This window comes from Antedon mediterranea, chromosome 7 (assembly GCF_964355755.1).
Source record: "Antedon mediterranea chromosome 7, ecAntMedi1.1, whole genome shotgun sequence".
Classification (NCBI taxonomy): domain Eukaryota; kingdom Metazoa; phylum Echinodermata; class Crinoidea; order Comatulida; family Antedonidae; genus Antedon; species Antedon mediterranea.
In genome coordinates, this window is record NC_092676.1 from 5,015,246 (window position 1) to 5,039,167 (window position 23,922).

Consider the following 23,922-nt stretch of genomic DNA (forward strand, 5'->3'; position numbering starts at 1 on the left):
TTGGTAGCAGAAACGGGTACAAAAAATACGGTATAAATTTGTAAATACCGTATTTTATCCACAAATTTTGTGGGGAAAATACGGTATACAAAATACGGTATATTTTTTATGAGCGCAGTTTCTGCTGCCAAAAATATACCGTATATATACGGTATTCAAAAAATACCGTATAATATACGGTATTTAGTTGGCAGCAGAAACAGGGCCATTGATATATGAAACAAAATATATAAGTCTCCAGGACCAGCCCTATCATGGTTGGGACTGAGCTAAGACAATTTTGAAAACTAGAGCTGCTAGTATTCGAATGAAAGTTCATATGTGCTGGTAAAAAATATAAGTTTGTTTTTAAAACACTTTAGAGCTGCAAGGTCTTCATAAATTGCAATTATACTTTTAAATTGTCAGGCCAAGAGCCGCACTACTCGCAATGGAAATAATCAAATAACATTTGATGAAACCTTAATGATCCCATTTCTAGTACACACGTATTGCATGTAATTATCCTGTTCTCATACATTTTTCTTGTTTTTACCAAATAAAATGAACGAATGAATAACTTCCATGATGCCTATTTAAACGTTACAATCTTTCGTACAGATGTCAATTCAAACTAACTCACAAGATAACACAATAAATTAAATAAATGTTCATGTGTATTATTTTGAACTAGTGAATGTACAATTACTGATAAAATCTTAAAAACGAACTTTAAACTTGCAGTGTGATAATTTTAAACAAAAATGGATTATACAATTTAAGTTACATCATTGTGATCACAAATATATACAGTACCGTAATTATTTGAATAAGATAAAGGCCTGGGTGGGGCGCTTTGTGTTCAGGTTTATTTAGGGAAGGCGTTTATTTTTGTTGGGTGTAATATGGTAACATATGTAATAAATAAATAAATACCCCCTGGATATGAAAAAATACAACACAATTAATATTGATAAGTGATAAAATACAGTAAAAATTGTATGAAAATGCTTGGTAAATTGTAGATCATGTCAATCAATGAATTCTACCTATACAAATAGATGTTGTAATACAATATTGTGTATATGCATTTGACGGGGTTTTTATTCGAGGAAATAAATAAATGCCCCGGGCGTTTATTTGAGGGTATTTTTATTGGGGGAGGGGGTTTGGGCGTTTATTCAAATTAATTTCTAAGGAGGAGAGGGGGGAGGAACGTTTATTCAAGGGAGGTGTTTATTGAAAGCTGGGCCTTTATTTCGAATAATTACTGCAATCAAATATTTTTAGATGCTGAAGATTACATACGAATACGATAGATACAAATTTTATAAGCAAAACCAGAAATAGAGATTGCGAAATTAAATTGGATTCAGAGGAAACCAAATTGAGACGCACTTTGCACTTAAACATATATACAATTGTGTATGAGGATAATGAATGTCGCTGCCCAAACATTATATTTCCTCAGGAATCCCCATCCAATCCATCTCAGAACCAATTGCCATTACGATTATCCGGAACCAGTAGCATCATCAAGCCTTGCTTTCTTTTCGTTTTTATACATTTCATATTCCGTTGAGATTTCCCTGTCATTTCTTACTGGACACGAATGTCTTGAAGTAACACACTGCAATTACAATAAACCAAATGCTGTTAAATGCAATAAAATGGTAATAAATGACATATCAGCCTGTCAGTGACTTCAGAGGCAGTGCAATCTTAAGATTGTCTGGTTGTAAAGCTCTATCTACACAATCAAACTTTATGATACAAAAAAATGTGATGTGCCCATGGACATGATGATATCACTACCATATTTAAGAATATCATCACTACCATATTTGGGCACATCACACCTTGTTTGATAGTGTCTTAATGATTATAGTGTCATATTATTATGTTGTGATTCTCTCTGTTTAGAGAAGGATGCTTTAGACCAGGTCCGCCTTATTATTAGCCAATCAAAATCGCATAAATTTTGGAGGGAAAATGTTATCCTCCTCTGAAGCCTAAAATTAATATCCAGTATAAAAGTAGAATGTAATAGATATTAGAGGAGAAGAGAGAATAAGATCAGAGTAGATAAACGGAAAGATGATAAAGAATATAATAAGGCTTGACTGGTAGTGGTAGAAAGATGTATTAATCGAATTACAAGGAATAAAAGTTCTAGTTGAGTTAAATATACTTTTTGTATGAGTTATCATTCAGTGACAGCTGTGTACGTCGCGTGGAAATATATACGCCCGAGAAAGCTCGGAACGACAGCTGTGTACGTCGAGTGGATATACGCCTGAGAAAGCTCGGAACCAACTAAAGATAAATTCACTACAATTATCCAAAATATGAAGTTTAGTTTGCTGTTTATTTTTAGTTTCATCATCTAAAGGTAGTTTAGTTTGTGAAGGAAAGGGTCAAAGGTCAAGGTCACAATTAAAAACCGTAATTATAATTTCATTTGTACAGGCTAGAGAATGATTTATTACAGACTTCAATTAAATCTAATTACCTTAATTACTAAGTGGCCTGTTTAGGTCTAGTATATAAAACCCCTTTTTTCAGGTGTTGGGGCATAAAATTTAGAGTCAGATGTCACGTCACACAAATATTTTAGTCGTGTGCAACGCGACTCTACAGCTCACTATGTCGGTCGGTTGGTCGGTAAACACTAACTTACATATGGCCTTGTCTTGATATCGGTTTCATCTAGCTAGGTCAATTTTTCAGAGTATATTCCTTATGGCCAGGACTCGATGTGGTTATGTTTTTGACGCGTCGGTGCGCAATCAAACATTACGCGGTCTACGCACGATTTAACGAAATCACGTTTGTAATCATATTTTCACAAGCATGAATCACAATTAAGTAAAATTTGGTACTCATAAATTTCAGGTCATATTTCATCATTATGGAAATACAATTCCGTGCTTAGCGCATATAACGCATGTGTACGCGCGCTTAAAATTGTCAAATTTATTTTCGATGAAATTAGAGTACGTTTCAGGCAATTTTAAGCGTTTAAAAAATTGCAATGAGTGCGCAGATTTTTGCATGCGCACTGCACGTTAAACGTTAATACGCACTCTTTTTGCTCGATTTCTATTTTACAACCTTTCTTTAATAATGTCATATTTGATTCACTTTCCAACTCGAAATTACGTTATATGAGCACGTCAAAAACGCACATGTAAATTAATAAAATAAACATTTTCAACATTTTTAAAAATGTTCAGAAAGACAGCAAACTAAATAAACATTTTTCGGAAGCAGATTTTTATGTAGACAAATTATACTGTTATGCATTCCCAGATTTCTCTCTAGTTTAATCATGTGTTTTCTTGCCCATTTCCACTTTGGGAGCAACTTGAGTGATTCATGTTGTTTTCGTGTGGATTTTGTTGTTTTGTTTTAGGCCAATGTCTTTATTTTTCTTCAACGAAATATATGAAAATCAATACTTCTCTTGTTTCTACATCTTCACATGGAGGTTCACACTTTCTAATATCTCCAACGAGACAACACAGTCTTGAACAATCTGATTGCCTATGAGAGAAAAACCAAACACACAGCAAATGAATGTGAATGATTTTAGTTGCATTTTAACAAATTTTAACAATTGAAGGAAATTTATTAATATTAATAATTTATTTATAGTTGTTTTGCGTGCTTGCTGCTCTTCGATCATAAAGATGATGAGTACAAGTTTAGAAAATTCAAAGATTTTGAAGGTACAATACCGAATTTATTGCTCAAGAGAGTTTATACAAGGGAGGTGTTTATTCGCAATGATGTTCTATGGGGAGAGTTTATTCGAGGGAGACGTTTATTCAAAGCCGAGCGTTTATTCGAATAAATGTGGTAATTGATACTTTCTGATAAATTCTATTCAGAATATCACGATTATTATGTGTAGTCTCATAATAATTACACAAAGAATAAGAACATACTATGAACTGTAACATTTAATTGGAATTACTATATATTAATTTTAATGTTGATTTTAAATTGAACATAAACTAACATTTAAATTATTAATGTAGATTATTTGACAGCTTCCTAAAATTAAAAACCGAAAATTCAATTAAAAAAATTGAAACTGGTTAAACAACAGCGCCAACATTTTTTTTAAAAAGGTTTAGCAGCTGAAATTTTTTATAGCAAGTTACCTCCGACGTGATGCGAGTCAGAACATACCCTTAGACGTAAAGTTCACCGAAACATTATATGATAAATTAGTGTATAGAACGCCGATGAATAATACACATTAATGAAATTAAAGGACCAATCAAAACTTAAACCAAGAGACACTTAAGACAATTGACCTGAATGCAGTAGTACGAATTAAATGAAATTCAAATTATTAAATATTGATTTTCCTTTGAAAAATAATAACAGTAACATTATGTATGCACACCTGTCATACTTACAATTCGACTAAGTTGGTTAATTCTTCAAAAGTTTTATCTTCGTAAAACCGTAATCTGTTCCCATCTAAACGTCTAAATGATAATATTCAACGATGATTAACCATAGTAAATTTTGAAAATAGTAACATTTTGAAATAAAGGCTATGTAATATTCCATGAGTATAGGTTGTATAGGATGTGAATAACCAGAGGCTCATGTGAAATAATGGGCGAAGTCAGAATGAAAATTGGAATGAATTTAATCAACGACTAATGTCATAAATGTTTTTTTTTTTATTTATTTATACGTAACCATTCCAGTGTTGCAAAAACCAAATACACACATACACATACAAGTTTCTCGTTCAATTCAAGTTGCATTTATATTTATACTGAATCTTACAGCAAATAACTAACTTTGTATCCTATAATTTTTTTTTTTTAATTTTTTTTTTATTCCGGTATATAAAACATTACAAAAAGCAGAACAAGTCTGAAATTATTGTAGTACATATAATAAAAAATTTACATTACAGATAAAAAATACAAAACAATTTACAATATGCATAAAAAAAATAAATATACTGTACATTAATCATTAAAATTTATCCAATAGAGCAAAAATGCATAATGACATGTTTAACCTAACAGTATCAATTATTTTCCAAATAGCTACTTCATAGTATGTTGGGGAATATTTAAATCGTAATAAAATCACATAGTGTTAACTTACAAATATGTAAGTGATGAAGCAAAAGAAGAAAATGCATCTGGTTCTATGGTAGTTATAGCGTTGTTGTATAAATACCTGTTAAGATAATCAATATTTATTTTATTATTACTACTGTTTTTTTAAAGCAATATTTGTTTTCTCTAGTGCATATCATACAGTGTGTATGTTATAGTAACTATCACTATCAAGTGATAATAGCATAATACTAATACTTTCATGTGAATTTTCTTCAATGTTAAATTGTTATCTAATTAATCTCTTTAGGCCTAATTAAAGACAAAAATGAATGATTAAGTCTAAACGATTTAAACAAAATGAATGTATTGATTACAATGCATAATATTCATTGTTATGAATTTAATTTTACATTTAAATATACATCAACATAATTTGATGGTTCAGTAAAATTCATCAAAATGCTACATAGTTACATAAAAATGTGTGTGGTTGCAATGACATCATTATATTGTTTTCAGTGTGTTCCTATGCACTCATGACATTTATATAATCATAAGCTTTAATTTGATGTCAGACATAAAATAGAAATGACTTTTAAGATTTAAAAAAAAATTACGTAATACCTGACTATATAATAGTATGGCTTAAATGATGTCATTACATTGTTAAAATACTATTTTTACATATGCTCGTGTTGTTACACATGTCATAAGCTTTAATTTGATACCAAACTTTACATGTTCATTTTTTTTTTCATTTTTCAGAAAATTATGTAATGTATTTATATAATGGGTGTGGCTTAATTAATGGCATCTTTCAACTGTTCAAATTATATTTTACATAGTTCCGTGGTGTTTACATGTCATAAGCTTTAATTTAATACCAAACTTTCCATATTTATTTGATTTCTTGAATATTTCAACAAAGTTATGTAATATATAATGGGTGTGGCTTTGATAATGTCATTATATTGTGAAATTATATTTTCTCATTCTCATCTTACATGTCAAATTATAATTTGATACCAAACTTGACATACATTTTTAATATATATTTTTTTACATAGCTACATATATATTAAAAGGGGCGTGGTCAAAATGAGTCATTAATTAGAAGAAGGTTTCCGTCAAGTTTCATGCTTTTGTCACGAAGTGCACAAAAAAATTGCTCAGCAACCAACTAATATATATGTTAACTAAATCAGAGAGAGAAAAAAATAACTCTTTAAATGTTGTTTTAAAACATTTACTTAGTCAACCACTGACAGCGTAGAGCAGCGTTCCGAAACCTTTTTTGACCACGACCCCAATGATTATATTTTGGGAGTTCTAGCGACCCACCAAGTTTTTGAGCCACAAGCGATTGTATATAAAATTCATAATAATGCGACCTCGGCAAAACGATCGTATCTACTTTCTTTCCGGTGAACACCGCGACCGACGATTTAAACATTTTGTGTTCAAATGTAAACGTCATGGGGAGTTCGCTATAAAATGGTGAGGGAGCCCTCCCCTGGCCTGGCTATTGAAAAAGAACATTTTAATTCGAAAACCAGTTTTGTCATAGTACTGTTGTCAGACATTTATTATTCCTAATACATACCGGAAGTGCAAGTGCGCAGAGTTAATGATTATAATTATTAGAAATCAAATGTCAATTGGCAATTACTCTGATTGTTGGGTTGTACCTTTAGATTTGCAAAAAGCATTTGACACAGTTGACCATGATATATTGCTCGAAAAACTAAAGGATTTGGATTGGACCAATAGATTGGTTCCAATCATATCTTAAGAATAGGCAACAATTAGTATATAAAGGTAAAATCAAGCCACTTGGAATTTCTCATATTGTGGCTCAAGGAAGCATAATTGGGGCTCTATTATTTCTATGCTATGCTAACGATATGAAAATAAGTGTAAATTGTAATTTTATTTTAAACGCTGATGACAGCGTTCTTTTAGTATCTGGTAAGAACCCATATAGCTTCAAGACTGAGTTCAGAATTGTCAACCTGTAGTGAATGACTCATTGACAACAAGTTATCCCTCCATATGGGAAAGACTCAGGCCATGGTGTTTGGACCCAAACATAAAATGAAAATGGTCAGGGATTTTAAAGTATATTGTGATGAAATCCAAGACAGTGTCAACAATCCAATACTGGTTCTCGGTCAAGTTGTCCTTCAATGTATTTAATGAAATAATAATTAAATATCTTTAAATTTTAATCTTAAAAATGGTTATTTGGTTACTGTATAAATGCCTTCTGTATGTATTGATCACATTATGAATTGATACAATGCATAATATTCAATGTTTATAAATTTTTATTTAAATTTATTTTAAAACTATCAAAATACTCATAAACACAATTCCTATAGAAAATTATAAATATTTAATATCATCCTAATTATTCATTTTATAAATATCTTAATTTTTTATTGGTCATTATTTAAAAAAGAGATTTATTTATTAATTAGGATGATATTAAATATTTATAATTTTCTATAGGAATTGTGTTTATGAGTATTTTGATAGTTTTAAAATAAATTTAAATAAAAATTTATAAACATTGGATATTATGCATTGTATCAATTCATAATGTGATCAATACATACAATGGCTGGCAATGTACTTATTTGGTTACTGTACAAATCCCTTCAAAGTAAAAACAATGTACAGTAACAATTACAATATTCAAGCTGTTTGATATGTAAATGCTGATGAGTATACTTTAATTAGGCTACAGTAAAATAAACTATTAAAATATGAAAATGTTATTGTCATGAAAACAATTTATATAGAAAATGTTAAATATTTGTATTACTCTTGTTTTTCTTATTGTCACTTGTATATTTATAATTATTTTTATATGAGAATGCTGAATATTCTCTATCAGCTTACTGTTTATGATGATATAGTAATTTTAAAGTCTCTTAAATGACCAATTGTAAAACTATTAATATCTTTAACCAATTCATCCTGATAAGTGCTTAAAGAATGAATAATTTATTATTTATTTAGAAAAAAGTTAAACATAGAAATTAATATTTAGTCCTTCAGTTTTGTCATTTCTGTCAATCTATCAAACACAAGGGTTGGCAATGCACTTATTTTGTTATGTTCTTCTAGGCTTATAGGTACAGTGATGTAGTGATGGGGTTGGGGTATAGAAACTGATCCCACGAAATGAAATTATTTCTGATATTTTAATCAATAGGTGCCAGTAATAATTATATATTCTTGATTTACATATTCTTAAATATATTTTTAAAATTCCAAGTTATAAATAGACTTGAAAGTGTTATTCTCAACATTTTGTTATCATCTTAATGTATTATTTTTTATATATTTACAGTATGTATTGATCACATTTTGAAATTATACAATGCTTATTATTAATTATTATTTTATTATTTATTTTTAAAACAAATGAAACAAAGAAATAAATATGTGCAAAATACTTACAGGTATTTCAATGCTGTCAATTTATCAAATACATTGGTTGGCAATGTACTTATTTTGTTATCCCTCAAATTCCTTCAAAGTAAAAACAATGTACAGTAACAATTACAATATTCAAGCTGTTTGATATGTCAACTTTTACTTTTCATATTCATTTTGATTTTTTTGTAAAGTCTTTCAGTCAATGATAGGGACATTATCTACATAGTAAATACTGATGAGTATACTTTAATTAGGCAAACATAACTAATAAAATATGAAAAGTGATTTTTAAAATATTATGTATTGATCACCTTATTCAATGATACTATGCATAATATTCAATGTTATAAATTATTATATTATTTATTTTCAAGACAAATTAAACAAAGAATTAAAATACTCATGAACACAATTTCTATTTTAAATATTTAGTATCATCTTAATGTATATAATAATAATTGTTAAATAAATCTCTTTTTTAAATAATGACCAATTAAAAATTAAGATTTTTATAAAATGAATAATTAATATTGATAATTGTTAACATTTTACTAAACCTTTAAAAAAATAATTATATACATATACAGTATGTATTGATCACATTATGAAATTACACAATGCATAATATTCATTATTATTTTTATTTTATTATTTATTTTTAAAACAAATTAAACAAAGAAATAAAACAAATTAAACATGACCAAATACTTACAGTGTTGTCAGTGCTGTCAATCTATCAAATACATTGGCTGGCAATGTACTTATTTGGTTATTGTACAAAGACCTTAAAAGTAAAAACAATGTACAGTAACAATTACAATATTCAAACTGTTTGATATGTAAATGCTGATGAGTATACTTTAATTAGGCTACAGTAAAATAAACTATTAAAATAAGAAAATGTTATTGTCATGAAAACAATTTATATAGAAAATTTTAAATATTTGTATATTTTTATTACTCTTGTTTTTCTTATTGTCACTTGTATATTTTTAATTATTTTTATATGAGAATGCTGAATATTCTCTATCAGCTTACTGTTTATGATGATATAGTAATTTTAAAATCTCTTAAATGACCAATTGTAAAACTAGTAATATCTTTAACCAATTCATCCTGATAAGTGCTTAAAGAATGAATAATTTATTATTTATTTAGAAAAAAAGTTAAACATAGAAATTAATATTTAGGCCTACAGTTTTGTCAGTGCTGTCAAACTATCAAATACATGGGTTGGCCATGCACTTATTTTGTTATGTTGTAGGCTTATAGGTACAGTGATGTAGTGATGGGGTTGGGGTATAGAAACTGACTCCACGAAATGAAATTATTTCTGATATTTTAATCAATAGGTGCCACTAATAATTATATATTCTTGATTTACATATTCTTAAATATATTTTTAAAATTCCAAGTTATAAATAGACTTGAAAGTGTTATTCTCAACATTTTGTTATCATCTTAATGTATTATTTTTTATACATTTACAGTATGTATTGATCACATTTTGAAATTATACAATGCATAATATTCAATGTTATAAATTATTATATTATTTATTTTCAAGACAAATTAAACAAACAATTGAAATACTCATGAACACAATTTCTATTTTAAATAATTAGTATCATCTTAATGTATATAATAATAATTATTAAATAAATCTCTTTTTTAAATAATGACCAATTAAAAATTAAGATTTTTATAAAATGAATAATTAATATTGATAATTGTTAACATTTTACTAAACCTTTAAAAAAATAATTTATATACATATACAGCATGTATTGATCACATTTTGAAATTATACAATTTATAATATTCATTATTATTTTTATTTTATTATTTATTTTTAAAACAAATTAAACATGACCAAATACTTACAGTCTTGTCAGTGCTGTCAATCTATCAAATACATTGGCTGGCAATGTACTTATTTGGTTCCTGCTCAAATCCCTTTAAAGTAAAAACAATGTACACAAAGAATTACAATATTCAAGCTGTTTGATATGTAAATGCTGATGAGTATACTTTAATTAGGCTACAGTAAAATAAACTATTAAAATAAGAAAATGTTATTGTCATGAAAACAATTTATATAGAAAATTTTAAATATTTGTATATTTTAATTACTCTTGTTTTTCTTATTGTCACTTGTATATTTATAATTATTTTTATATGAGAATGCTGAATATTCTCTATCAGCTTACTGTTTATGATGATATAGTAATTTTAAAGTCTCTTAAATGACCAATTGTAAAACTATTAATATCTTTAACCAATTCATCCTGATAAGTGCTTAAAGAATGAATAATTTATTATTTATTTAGAAAAAAGTTAAACATAGAAATTAATATTTAGTCCTTCGGTTTTGTCATTTCTGTCAAACTATCTAACACAAGGGTTGGCAATGCACTTATTTTGTTATGTTCTAGGCTTATACTGTAGGTACAGCGATGTAGTGATGGGGTTGGGGTATAGAAACTGACTTCACGGAATGAAATTATTTCTGATATTTTAATCAATAGGTGCCACTAATAATTATATATTCTTGATTTACATATTCTTAAATATATTTTTAAAATTCCAAGTTATAAATAGACTTGAAAGTGTTATTCTCAACATTTTGTTATCATCTTAATGTATTATTTTTTATACATTTATTGTATGTATTGATCACATTTTGAAATTATACAATGCATAATATTCAATGTTATAAATTATTATATTATTTATTTTCAAGACAAATTAAACAAAGAATTAAAATACTCATGAACACAATTTCTATTTTAAATATTTAGTATCATCTTAATGTATATAATAATAATTGTTAAATAAATCTCTTTTTTAAATAATGACCAATTAAAAATTAAGATTTTTATAAAATGAATAATTAATATTGATAATTGTTAACATTTTACTAAACCTTTAAACAAATAATTTATATACATATACATTATGTATTGATCACATTATAAAATTATACAATGCATAATATTCATTATTATTTTTATTTTATTATTTATCTTTAAAACAAATTAAACATGACCAAATACTTACAGGTATGTCAATGCTGTCAATCTATCAAATACATTGGCTGGCAATGTACGTATTTGGTTATTGTACAACCACCTTCAAAGTAAAAACAATGTACAGTAACAATTACAATATTCAAGCTGTTTGATGTGTAAATGCTGATGAGTATACTTTAATTAGGCTACAGTAAAATAAACTATTAAAATAAGAAAATGTTATTGTCATGAAAACAATTTATATAGACAATTTTAAATATTTGTATATTTGTATTACTCTTGTTTTTCTTATTGTCACTTGTATATTTTTAATTATTTTTATATGAGAATGCTGAATATTTTCTATCAGCTGACTGTTTATGATGATATAGTAATTTTAAAGTCTCTTAAATGACCAATCGTAAAACTATTAATATCTTTAACCAATTCATCCTGATAAGTGCTTAAAGAATGAATAATTTATTATTTATTTAGAAAAAAGTTAAACATAGAAATTAATATTTAGTCCTTCAGTTTTGTCATTTCTGTCAAGCTATCAAACACAAGGGTTGGCAATGCACTTATTTTGTTATGTTCTTCTAGGCTTATAGGTACAGCGATGTAGTGATGGGGTTGGGGTATAGAAACTGACTTCACGGAATGAAATTATTTCTGATATTTTAATCAATAGGTGCCACTAATAATTACATATTCTTGATTTACATATTCTTAAATATATTTTTAAAATTCCAAGTTATAAATAGACTTGAAAGTGTTATTCTCAACATTTTGTTATCATCTTAATGTATTATTTTTTATACATTTATTGTATGTATTGATCACATTTTGAAATTATACAATGCATAATATTCAATGTTATAAATTATTATATTATTTATTTTCAAGACAAATTAAACAAAGAATTAAAATACTCATGAACACAATTTCTATTTTAAATATTTAGTATCATCTTAATGTATATAATAATAATTATTAAATAAATCTCTTTTTTAAATAATGACCAATTAAAAATTAAGATTTTTATAAAATGAATAATTAATATTGATAATTGTTAACATTCTACTAAACCTTTAAAAAAATAATTTATATACATATACAGTATGTATTGATCACATTATGAAATTACACAATGCATAATATTCATTATTATTTTTATTTTATTATTTATTTTTAAAGCAAATTAAACATGACCAAATACTTACAGATATGTCAATGCTGTCAATCTATCAAATACATTGGCTGGCAATGTACTTATTTGGTTATTGTTCAAATCCCTTCAAAGTAAAAACAATGTACAGTAACAATTACAATATTTAAGCTGTTTGATATGTAAATGCTGATGAGTATACTTTAATTAGGCTACAGTAAGATAAACTATTAAAATAAGAAAATGTTATTGTCATGAAAACAATTTATATAGAAAATATTAAATATTTGTATATTTTAATTACTCTTGTTTTTCTTATTGTCACTTGTATATTTATAATTATTTTTATATGAGAATGCTGAATATTCTCTATCAGCTTACTGTTTATGATGATATAGTAATTTTAAAGTCTCTTGAATGACCAATTGTAAAACTATTATATCTTTAACCAATTCATCCTGATAAGTGCTTATATAATGAATAATTTATTATTTACTTAGAAAAAGTTAAACATAGAAATTAATATTTAGTCCTTCAGTTTTGTCATTTCTGTCAATCTATCAAACACAAGGGTTGGCAATGCACTTATTTTGTTATGTTCTTCTAGGCTTATAGGTACAGTGATGTAGTGATGGGGTTGGGGTATAGAAACTGACTTCACGGAATGAAATTATTTCTGATATTTTAATCAATAGCTGCCACTAATAATTATATATTCTTGATTTACATATTCCTAAATATATTTTTAAAATTCCAAGTTATAAATAGACTTGAAAGTATTATTCTCAACATTTTGTTATCATCTTAATGTATTATTTTTAATACATTTACAGTATGTATTGATCACATTTTGAAATTATACAATGCATAATATTCATTGTTATAAATTATTGTATTATTTATTTTCAAGACAAATTAAACAAAGAATTAAAATACTCATGAACACAATTTCTATTTTAAATATTTAGTATCATCTTAATGTATATAATAATAATTATTAAATAAATCTCTTTTTTAAATAATGACCAATTAAAAATTAAGATTTTTATAAAATGAATAATTAATATTGATAATTGTTAACATTCTACTAAACCTTTAAAAAAATAATTTATATACATATACAGTATGTATTGATCACATTATGAAATTACACAATGCATAATATTCATTATTATTTTTATTTTATTATTTATTTTTAAAGCAAATTAAACATGACCAAATACTTACAGATATGTCAATGCTGTCAATCTATCAAATACATTGGCTGGCAATGTACTTATTTGGTTATTGTTCAAATCCCTTCAAAGTAAAAACAATGTACAGTAACAATTACAATATTTAAGCTGTTTGATATGTAAATGCTGATGAGTATACTTTAATTAGGCTACAGTAAGATAAACTATTAAAATAAGAAAATGTTATTGTCATGAAAACAATTTATATAGAAAATATTAAATATTTGTATATTTTAATTACTCTTGTTTTTCTTATTGTCACTTGTATATTTATAATTATTTTTATATGAGAATGCTGAATATTCTCTATCAGCTTACTGTTTATGATGATATAGTAATTTTAAAGTCTCTTGAATGACCAATTGTAAAACTATTATATCTTTAACCAATTCATCCTGATAAGTGCTTATATAATGAATAATTTATTATTTACTTAGAAAAAGTTAAACATAGAAATTAATATTTAGTCCTTCAGTTTTGTCATTTCTGTCAATCTATCAAACACAAGGGTTGGCAATGCACTTATTTTGTTATGTTCTTCTAGGCTTATAGGTACAGTGATGTAGTGATGGGGTTGGGGTATAGAAACTGACTTCACGGAATGAAATTATTTCTGATATTTTAATCAATAGCTGCCACTAATAATTATATATTCTTGATTTACATATTCCTAAATATATTTTTAAAATTCCAAGTTATAAATAGACTTGAAAGTATTATTCTCAACATTTTGTTATCATCTTAATGTATTATTTTTAATACATTTACAGTATGTATTGATCACATTTTGAAATTATACAATGCATAATATTCATTGTTATAAATTATTGTATTATTTATTTTCAAGACAAATTAAACAAAGAATTAAAATACTCATGAACACAATTTCTATTTTAAATATTTAGTATCATCTTAATGTATATAATAATAATTATTAAATAAATCTCTTTTTTAAATAATGACCAATTAAAAATTAAGATTTTTATAAAATGAATAATTAATATTGATAATTGTTAACATTTTACTAAACCTTTAAAAAAATAATTTATATACATATACAGTATGTATTGATCACATTATGAAATTACACAATGCATAATATTCATTATTATTTTTATTTTATTATTTATTTTTAAAGCAAATTAAACATGACCAAATACTTACAGATATGTCAATGCTGTCAATCTATCAAATACATTGGCTGGCAATGTACTTATTTGGTTACTGTACAAATACCTTAAAAGTAAAAACAATGTACAGTAACAATTACAATATTTAAGCTGTTTGATATGTAAATGCTGATGAGTATACTTTAATTAGGCTACAGTAAGATAAACTATTAAAATAAGAAAATGTTATTGTCATGAAAACAATTTATATAGAAAATATTAAATATTTGTATATTTTAATTACTCTTGTTTTTCTTATTGTCACTTGTATATTTATAATTATTTTTATATGAGAATGCTGAATATTCTCTATCAGCTTACTGTTTATGATGATATAGTAATTTTAAAGTCTCTTGAATGACCAATTGTAAAACTATTATATCTTTAACCAATTCATCCTGATAAGTGCTTATATAATGAATAATTTATTATTTACTTAGAAAAAGTTAAACATAGAAATTAATATTTAGTCCTTCAGTTTTGTCAGTGCTGTCAATCTATCAAATACATTGGCTGGCAATGCACTTATTTTGTTACGTTCTAGGCTTATAGGTACAGTGATGTATTGATGGGGTTGGGGTATAGAAACTGACTTCACGGAATGAAATTAGTTCTGATATTTTAATCAATAGGTGCCAGTAATAATTATATATATAATCTTGATTTACATATTCTTAAATATATTTTTAAAATTCCAAGTTATAAATAGACTTACAAAATGCCAGTGTTATTCTCCACATTTTGTTATCATCTTAATGTATTTATTAAAATAATATTTTAAATCTCTTTAAATATAAACTATCAATATTAGTATCTTTTAAAAGAATAATTTATTGATAATGGTTTAGTATTTACTAATTCTTTTAAAATGTATACTGTATGATTGTATTGATTACTGGCAATGTACTTATTTGGTTCCTGCTCAAATCCATTTAAAGTAAATACAATGTACACAAAGAATTGAAATATTCAAGCTGTTTGATATGTAAATGCTGATGAGTATACTTTAATTAGGCTACAGTAAAATAAACTATTAAAATAAGAAAGTTGTATTGTAATGAAAACAATTTTTATAGCAAATTTTAAAATATTTGTATATTTTTATTTTTCTTATACATTTTGAATAATTTTGATGTGAGAATGCTGAATATTCACTATCATCTTATAAATGTTTATGATGATAATTAATAATAGTAACTTTAAAGTCTCTTAAATGACCAATTGTAAAAGTATTAATATCTTTAACCAATTCATCCTGATAAAAAATGAATAATTTATTATTTATTTAGAAAAAAGTTAAACATAGAAATTAATATTTAGGCCTTCAGTTTTGTCAGTGCTGTCAATCTATCAAACACAAGGGTTGGCAATGCACTTATTTCATTATTCTTCTTTCTTGGAGATCCAAGAAACATTTATTATATATGGCCTTTGGCCTAAATAATATACAATGTAATACAATATTAAATAAACATCAGTTGTTATATTATGTTAGGCTTATAGGTACAGTGATGTAGTGATGGGGTTGGGGTATAGAAACTGACCCACCAAGAAATTACTTCTGATATTTTAATCAATAGGTGCCACTAAAAATCATATAGGCCTATATAATCTTGATTTTCATATTTTTAAATATATTTTTAAAATTCCAAGTTATAAATAAACTTATAGCAATGAAATGGTCGCCTCACAATAACCCTATACTTACAATTCTGCTATTGGAACATGATCATTATACTTGTTGATAGTTGAGATGTTATTAATACTCCATGGATGATTACATGTCACTCGTTGACCTTCAGTATACCACCCAGTCCCACATATGCAGTTGGCTGGACATTCTGCTTCTCCTGTAAAGACATAGACTTATACTCTAAGGCCTACGTATAGCATATAGCAATAATAGCGTATATCTGGTAAGAATAATCACATACCGGTAGGCCTAAACGTTGTGCAAAATTGGGAGAGAGGGGTAAACTCTTGTTTTCAATAACAATGCATTATTTCAAATGCATTATTAACATTTATATATATATATATAGCTAGCTGTTCCAGTAGAAGTAGGACTGTCCAGGCCCGTAACCAGGGGGGGATCGGGGGGATCGTACGATCCCCCCGCTGAACAGCGAGTTCCGCTTGGCCTCCCACTTTTTTTTTGCTGGGCATACCATGGATTAAAGAATATTCTATTCTTTAATCCATGGGCATACTAACACAACACGACGATTGTTCACTACAGGCCTAGTCAAGCCTTAATAAATTTAATTAATATATATATATATATATATATTTTAACTAAAATATAAAAACCTAACACTAAAATTTACATGATAAGTTCTATTTGATAACTGCTGAACATCGTGGTTCTGGAGCTAGCGAGCTGTACACAGAGCATAGTTGTTGTTTGGTTGACATAACAGGGTATTCCCCTACACAGGTCTCCGCGTGCGTGTGACGTGTCCAGCCAGCTGCTTGATAGAGAAAGCATGCAGCTCACAACGCAAGTGCAAGATGCAATGGTTGAGTGAATTCAGGGATCATCTTAATTCCATGGTTTTTACCTAAACACCACCACATGATGGTGAATATGCCTGTTAAAGTCTCAATGATACGATCCCTAATGAACCATGTTGTTGCTAGGAGGCTTGAAAGGAGGAGTACCCTAGCCTAATTTCGGTCGGCAAGAGAATGCCGTCCTTATTAAGTACAATAAAAACAAAGGCTAGGACTGTATAGTGCCTATGAAAATTATCCCGTTAGGGCTAAATTTTATTAAAACGTATTACTATTAAAATATTAACAATGCTGCAGCATTTCATGACCCTTGTTGTTTTATTTGCTTTCCCGTCGATGATTCTCATAAAACACATCGCGATGACATCATGACAAAAGAGGTGTTTTGTTTTTTTCAAAATCACTAAATATAATGTAATCGAGCTGGACCGCTAATTTTTAAACGATCGTTTAAACCAGGTCGTTGAATTGAATATGCCGTGATTTTAATTGTCAAAAACATGACCGTCAGTCGATGGCTCGGAGTTTCGATAAATCTCGCGTCGCATGTGTTGCGTGGTGAAAACACTCTCAGCAAGTTTGCTTCATTAATATTCATGAGACTCTGTGACGACCCGCTTTAACGTGACGTCATTTTACTTTAGCTGCATGCGAAGTATAGTGACCGCAATCGACCCGGCGCGCGTGTAAAAAAATAATACCGGCCTAGGTATTAAAAGAACAGGCAAGTTGTTAGCTTGCTTTTGGTACCCTAGGTAAGTATCAGCTGCATATTCCACATGTCGTAATTTGCGAGCTTTAGAGTGTTTGGTAAATGACATTATGAGATGTTTGTAAATCGTTTTAAACGACTTACAATGCGCTAGAACGCCAAAATTTCCAGGGGCCGTCGGCCCCTGGATCCCTTGGCGGCCCCCTGGCCCCCAGCCAATGTTTGCTCGCTTCGCTCGCAAAGCTACGCCACCCCTATTTCAATATCCTGGATCCGCCCCTGGGTTCCACTAAACAACTTAACGATCCACCCCGCCGTCAAACCTGGTTACGGCCCTGCTGTCACGATAAATATGGTCCGGGGCCAAATCGGTCCGGCCGGACCAGTTTTGGCTCTAAAGTTGTGGCCAAAAGCAGTCCGCCACTGTCAAAATGGGTCCGGGCTTTTCTTCTGTCGATTTTAATTGCATTACTAGGCCCATGATGCTGTTTTAAGTTGTTTATGGCTAGAAAAATATCCCATGATATATATTAGTAAGTTATCTTGTCGTATAAATACTATAAATAAATGTATATTATCTAAAAACATGACTTTTAGGTGTTCACTCATATTTCAGCCTGCCACACACTCACATGAACGGGTATGAGACGCTGATATTGCCAGCAACTAGATTTTTATTTATGATTGGCCCTTTTTCCTTCCTCAACCTATATTGGATAGTTGTTTTATAATAATTGTATTGAATTTATATATTGATTGATTAACTATAAATAATTAATAAATTAAATTGTTTTTAACATCATGGGGAAACGAAGATGTTAAAAAAGAAAAATGGAAAACAGGCAGAGATACATTGTATACAATAAGCAATTAGTACTGATGAGTTACTACTAATAATGATAATAAGAAAACAGGCTTAATTTATAATATTAAAATAACAAATAAAACCCTGTAGTTTTCAATATAAATGACTAATCATGGCCTTTTTTTTAATGGTATATACATTATGACTCATTTTGCGCACCATTTATTATTTGTAAGACCGGACCTTATTTGGCGGCCAAAAACAGGCCGGACCAGTTTTGGCGGCCAAAATTGGTCCAGCCGGACAGGTTTTGGCAGCCATAAATGGTCCCCCGGACTGATTTTGGCAGCCGAAACTGGTCCGCCGGACTTGGCCCGGACTGATTTTGGTGTGACAGGGCCTAATTGCAATCTACATTCATCACAGAGCTTGCGCAATTTCAAATTGCGCAAGATCTGACGTTTAGACATAAAAATGACTAGGCTAGAGTAGTATAGCCGCCCGCCGCGCCCGCCCGGCGGAACACCACCGCGCCCGCCGGAACACCACCGCGCCCGCCGGAACACTACCGCTTCGTTTTCCTTCGTCGAGTCTTCGACGGTATGCTAACAATAACAATATTTTCACTACTAAAATAAGGAAATGCGATATTTTCTTTAATTTTGAATCATTCTTAGAAATTACTATAAAAATATGGGTGTTCATGATTTCACAATCTGTCGAAAAATCTTGCGCAATTTGATACGAATTGCTTGCCCAATTTGAAACACATTGCGAAAATTGCGCAAGGAATTGTTTGCGCAAATCGTTTAAATTGTGCATAACACATGCATTATTGCCAGCGATCTAACTAAACAATTCAGGGACCGAAATGTGTAATGTGGTTAATTTCAGGCAAAGTTTACCGACGTGTACTGCGTATCGATGTACGCTTCAGCAAAAGTGTACAAATTATTTTCGAGATCTATTGTTCGTGACGTATGTTCACCAATTTTAAAATTTACGATTAACCCTCTGGAGTAGGCCTACCTCAATTATTACTGCATGTAGGCCTACATTCCTAAACAATAAGAATGCCATTTTTGTTTAGCCAATATTTTATTATTGTCGAAATAAACTGATTTCTCCGACGGAAATTGGTCTACGCTTGCGGACGCATTCCCCTCCAAATAAAAGACAAAAAGGCCATTTTTAGGCCTCTCGGACTGATATTTTTAAGTTAAAAGTATAAGTGTAATTTTTTAAACCTGCAGCTCTATTTTTCACAATTTTCTTCTCAGCCCAAACAACTTTAGAGCTGGTCATGGATACTTATAATTTCGTTTAATTTATCAATAGGGTCTATATAATAAAGTTTTAATTGAATTGAATTGAATTGAATATATAAGTGCAATTTCCAGGGACCTATAGCAATTCTATTTTTCACAATTTACTTAGATCCACCCAACCATCCATGGTGGGTCCTGTAGACTTATAATTTCGTTTCATTTATCAATAGAGGTCTATATAAGTGCATTTTCCTGAACAGCTATTCTATTTTTCACAATTGTCTTAGCACAGCCCTAATGATAGGGCTGGTCCTGGAGACAATTATATATTTTGTTTCATATTTCAGTATAATTTACGGGGACCTAGCAACTCTATTTCTCTCTAAATAATTGAGTTAGATAATTAGTTATTTTTTGGTAAAAATCATGTTCAATTCAATATATTTTGTCACTGTCAATACAAATAAAATGTTACTGTTGATACACGGTTTCGTTAACTTTAAAATAAAATCGACAAATTCATCATATCCCCTTAGGTCGCACTTATGACTGGGTCTAGGGTAAGTATTAGTGATGCTGATTTCAAGATCGATTAATATTCTTTGAAAATAGAAAAGTATCAGCAGTATAAAATATTACAGCATTTTTATTGACAAATTAAACGTGCATTTCAACAATAAATGAATTAAAATGTAGACGCATTCCATCGAGTTTTTAGCCCTCTATTATGGATGCTTTTTTTGAGCTCCATAGAAACGAAAATATTGAAAGTTTTGAGTATGCGAAAGTGTGCAAGAAACACGTCTGTAAAATCACCAATTTTTATTTATGAATAATAAATAATAGTATTTATTTGTTACTTTTTATGTGAATCTTTTTCATAAAAGTACTTATGAGGCCTAATTCTAAAGTGTTGTATTCAGGATAAAGTTAGTTGAATTAATTTGGAGTCAAAATACAATAATGCAGGTGCAAAAGGGAAACACCCACTGAAACCAACACAATGGAGTAAATATATATCAACAAACAAACCGTCCAGTTTGTTTGTTGTGAAACAAAGGTAAATATTTATTCAACGGGCGAAAATATTGTGAGTTTATTTCTGTTTGGGATAATTATTTAATTAAATTTATTGTAAAAAGCATTAATAAATGAAACCTACTATGTTTAAAATTGTGTATAGATAAACAATTATTGTTTTTAAGCTGTCGTATATCTTAGAATTTGTAATCTTAGGTTATTGGGTCTTAGGTTTTGTGATCTTAGGTCTTACGGGGTCTTAGCTTTCGTGATCTTTCGTGACACCCTGCAAAAATTGTAAATGCGCGCCTTGGGCGGATCTGTAAGAAAATTGTGAAAAATAGAGCTGCTAGGTTGCAATATACATACAATTGATACTATGAAACGAAATTACAAGTCTACAGAACCAGACAACCGTGGTTGGGATGGAGCTAAGAAAATTTAGAAAAATAGAGTTGGAGGTCCCGGAAATTGGACTTCGAAACATTAAACAAAATATATAGCCTAAGTCCATATCCTGGTTGTGACTGAGGTAAGAAATTTTTGAAAAATAGAGCTGTTAGGTCCTGGAAAATGCACTTATTGTACTTCGAAATATGAAATGAAATATATAAGTACCTATGCTTAAAGGTGGTCCGTTTTGCCTTTATTTGGGTGGGGGCAGGGGTGCGTCCGCAAGCGTAGACCCTTTTCAGTCGGGGAAATCAGTTTATACCTCAAAAGTGTATGCGTGCGTACCATCTGGACTTCCGAGTGGTGAAACGTTCATGACACAGGACATTGACAATTTAATAACTTAGCTATAAAAAGATGTTGGCTAAGCGAAAATGGCATGTTTATTTTTTGTTTAGTAATGTATGAAATATTTATTTTATGTGCCCAACGGTACAGAAGGTAATTACTTGTAAATTAAAAAAATTGGTGAACATACGAACAATTAACATAATTCGATTTTGCTGTAGCGTACGTCGACACACAGTAACTACACGTAACAGTCGGTAAACTTCTTTAGTCCCTGGATGGAACATGATATCACGCATCTGGACCCAACGTTGAACGACGATTCGTACAAAGGGACATCGCTGGCAATAATGAATGCATTTAAAGTGCATAATAGCCCTCTGACGTACTCACGGTCAATGGAACGTCGCGGTTTTCTAGCGCTGAAGCTACGAAGTGAACGCCAACGATTTTTACTGTATATTATATTCCCGACAAAAAGTAGCCTACCCGTGTTCCCCGACGTGGGCAGGGGAATATGCTCCCCGACGAGGGGGCTGCTGCCCCCTGTCTCCCCAGCCTAGTGATGCTCGCATAGCCCCACCCCGCACCCGCTTCGGAAAAATCTTGGCGCCACCGCTGGCTGAGTCAGACATGTCTACCTAGCTGTGACGAGTAAATGCAATATATCTAGTTGTGTGCCAGCCCAATTAATAACAATTAAAACTAATTAGCAAACACATTAAGTAAAGCAATCATACCGAGAACGGTGACAGGATTGGTCTTGGTAACCGGATTGGTAACACGATCAACAGAATCGGTAACATCATGATCGGTAACCGGATTGGTAACACGATCAACAGAATCGGTAAAATCATGATCGGTAACAGGATTGGTCGCGGTAATCGGATTGGTAACACGATCAACAGAATCGGTTACAGTACGATCAATAGAATCGGTAATATCATGATCGGCAACTGGTTTGGTCTCGGTAACCGGAAAGGTGACAGGATCGATAACGGAATCTGTGACATGATCAGTAACGTTAACGTCAGTGAAGCTGATACTAAAACAGCGAGAAAATAACAATGCAATCAATATAGCAGCAATAGAAAATAGTAGTATAATTCCTCTTAAGATGAACATCTTAACTTAATTCACTCGTAAACTTTACTTCTGCGAGTTCGCTCAGCATATGAACAATATACTTTGTTACTATCTTCATTTACCTGTAGATATTGCTTTTAATTATTTAGATGATGCATTAATACAATTAAGAATTGTTAATATTTAATACTATATTGATATTCATGTAATAAGCACAAGATTTACAAAACACATGGACTATCAACTAGGATTTTTGAAAGGGAATACTAAACTGAACTCTACAGTTCAACTGACGACGTCATGACGTCATGTCATACATACAACCAACTCCATCCATGTGCTATTACTAAAAACCCGGACCATACTAAATAGTTAATTTCATTATTAATCAGAGAAGAAGTTTTTTTAATTTAAAAACAAAATTTACAGTGTACACACCGTACCCTTTTAACGTAATTCATTGCATATTGCTGTTTACATGTTATTGCATATTACTGTTTACATGTTATTGCGTATTACTGTATACATGTTATTGCATATTACTGTATACATGTTATTGCATATTACTGTATACATGTTATTGCATATTACTGTATACATGTTATTGCATATTACTGTATACATGTTATTGCATATTACTGTATACATGTTATTGCATATTACTGTAT

General features: G+C 29.4%; 1 protein-coding gene across 1 annotated transcript; it reads right to left on the reverse strand.

Annotated features, from left to right (window-relative positions):
- Positions 1–1,033: 1,033 nt before the first annotated feature.
- LOC140054970 (uncharacterized) lies at positions 1,034–23,325 on the reverse strand. Its single transcript, XM_072100112.1, has 12 exons — positions 22,909–23,325; positions 16,817–16,958; positions 15,104–15,175; positions 12,760–12,831; positions 11,586–11,657; positions 10,410–10,481; positions 9,238–9,309; positions 8,547–8,618; positions 5,122–5,196; positions 4,410–4,481; positions 3,441–3,525; positions 1,034–1,609 (listed from the first exon to the last, which is right to left on the reverse strand). The coding sequence occupies exons 1-12, from the start codon at positions 23,291–23,293 to the stop codon at positions 1,493–1,495; spliced, it is 1,308 nt and encodes a 435-aa protein (XP_071956213.1). The 5' UTR covers positions 23,294–23,325; the 3' UTR covers positions 1,034–1,492.
- Between the last annotated feature and the right edge of the window lie 597 nt (positions 23,326–23,922).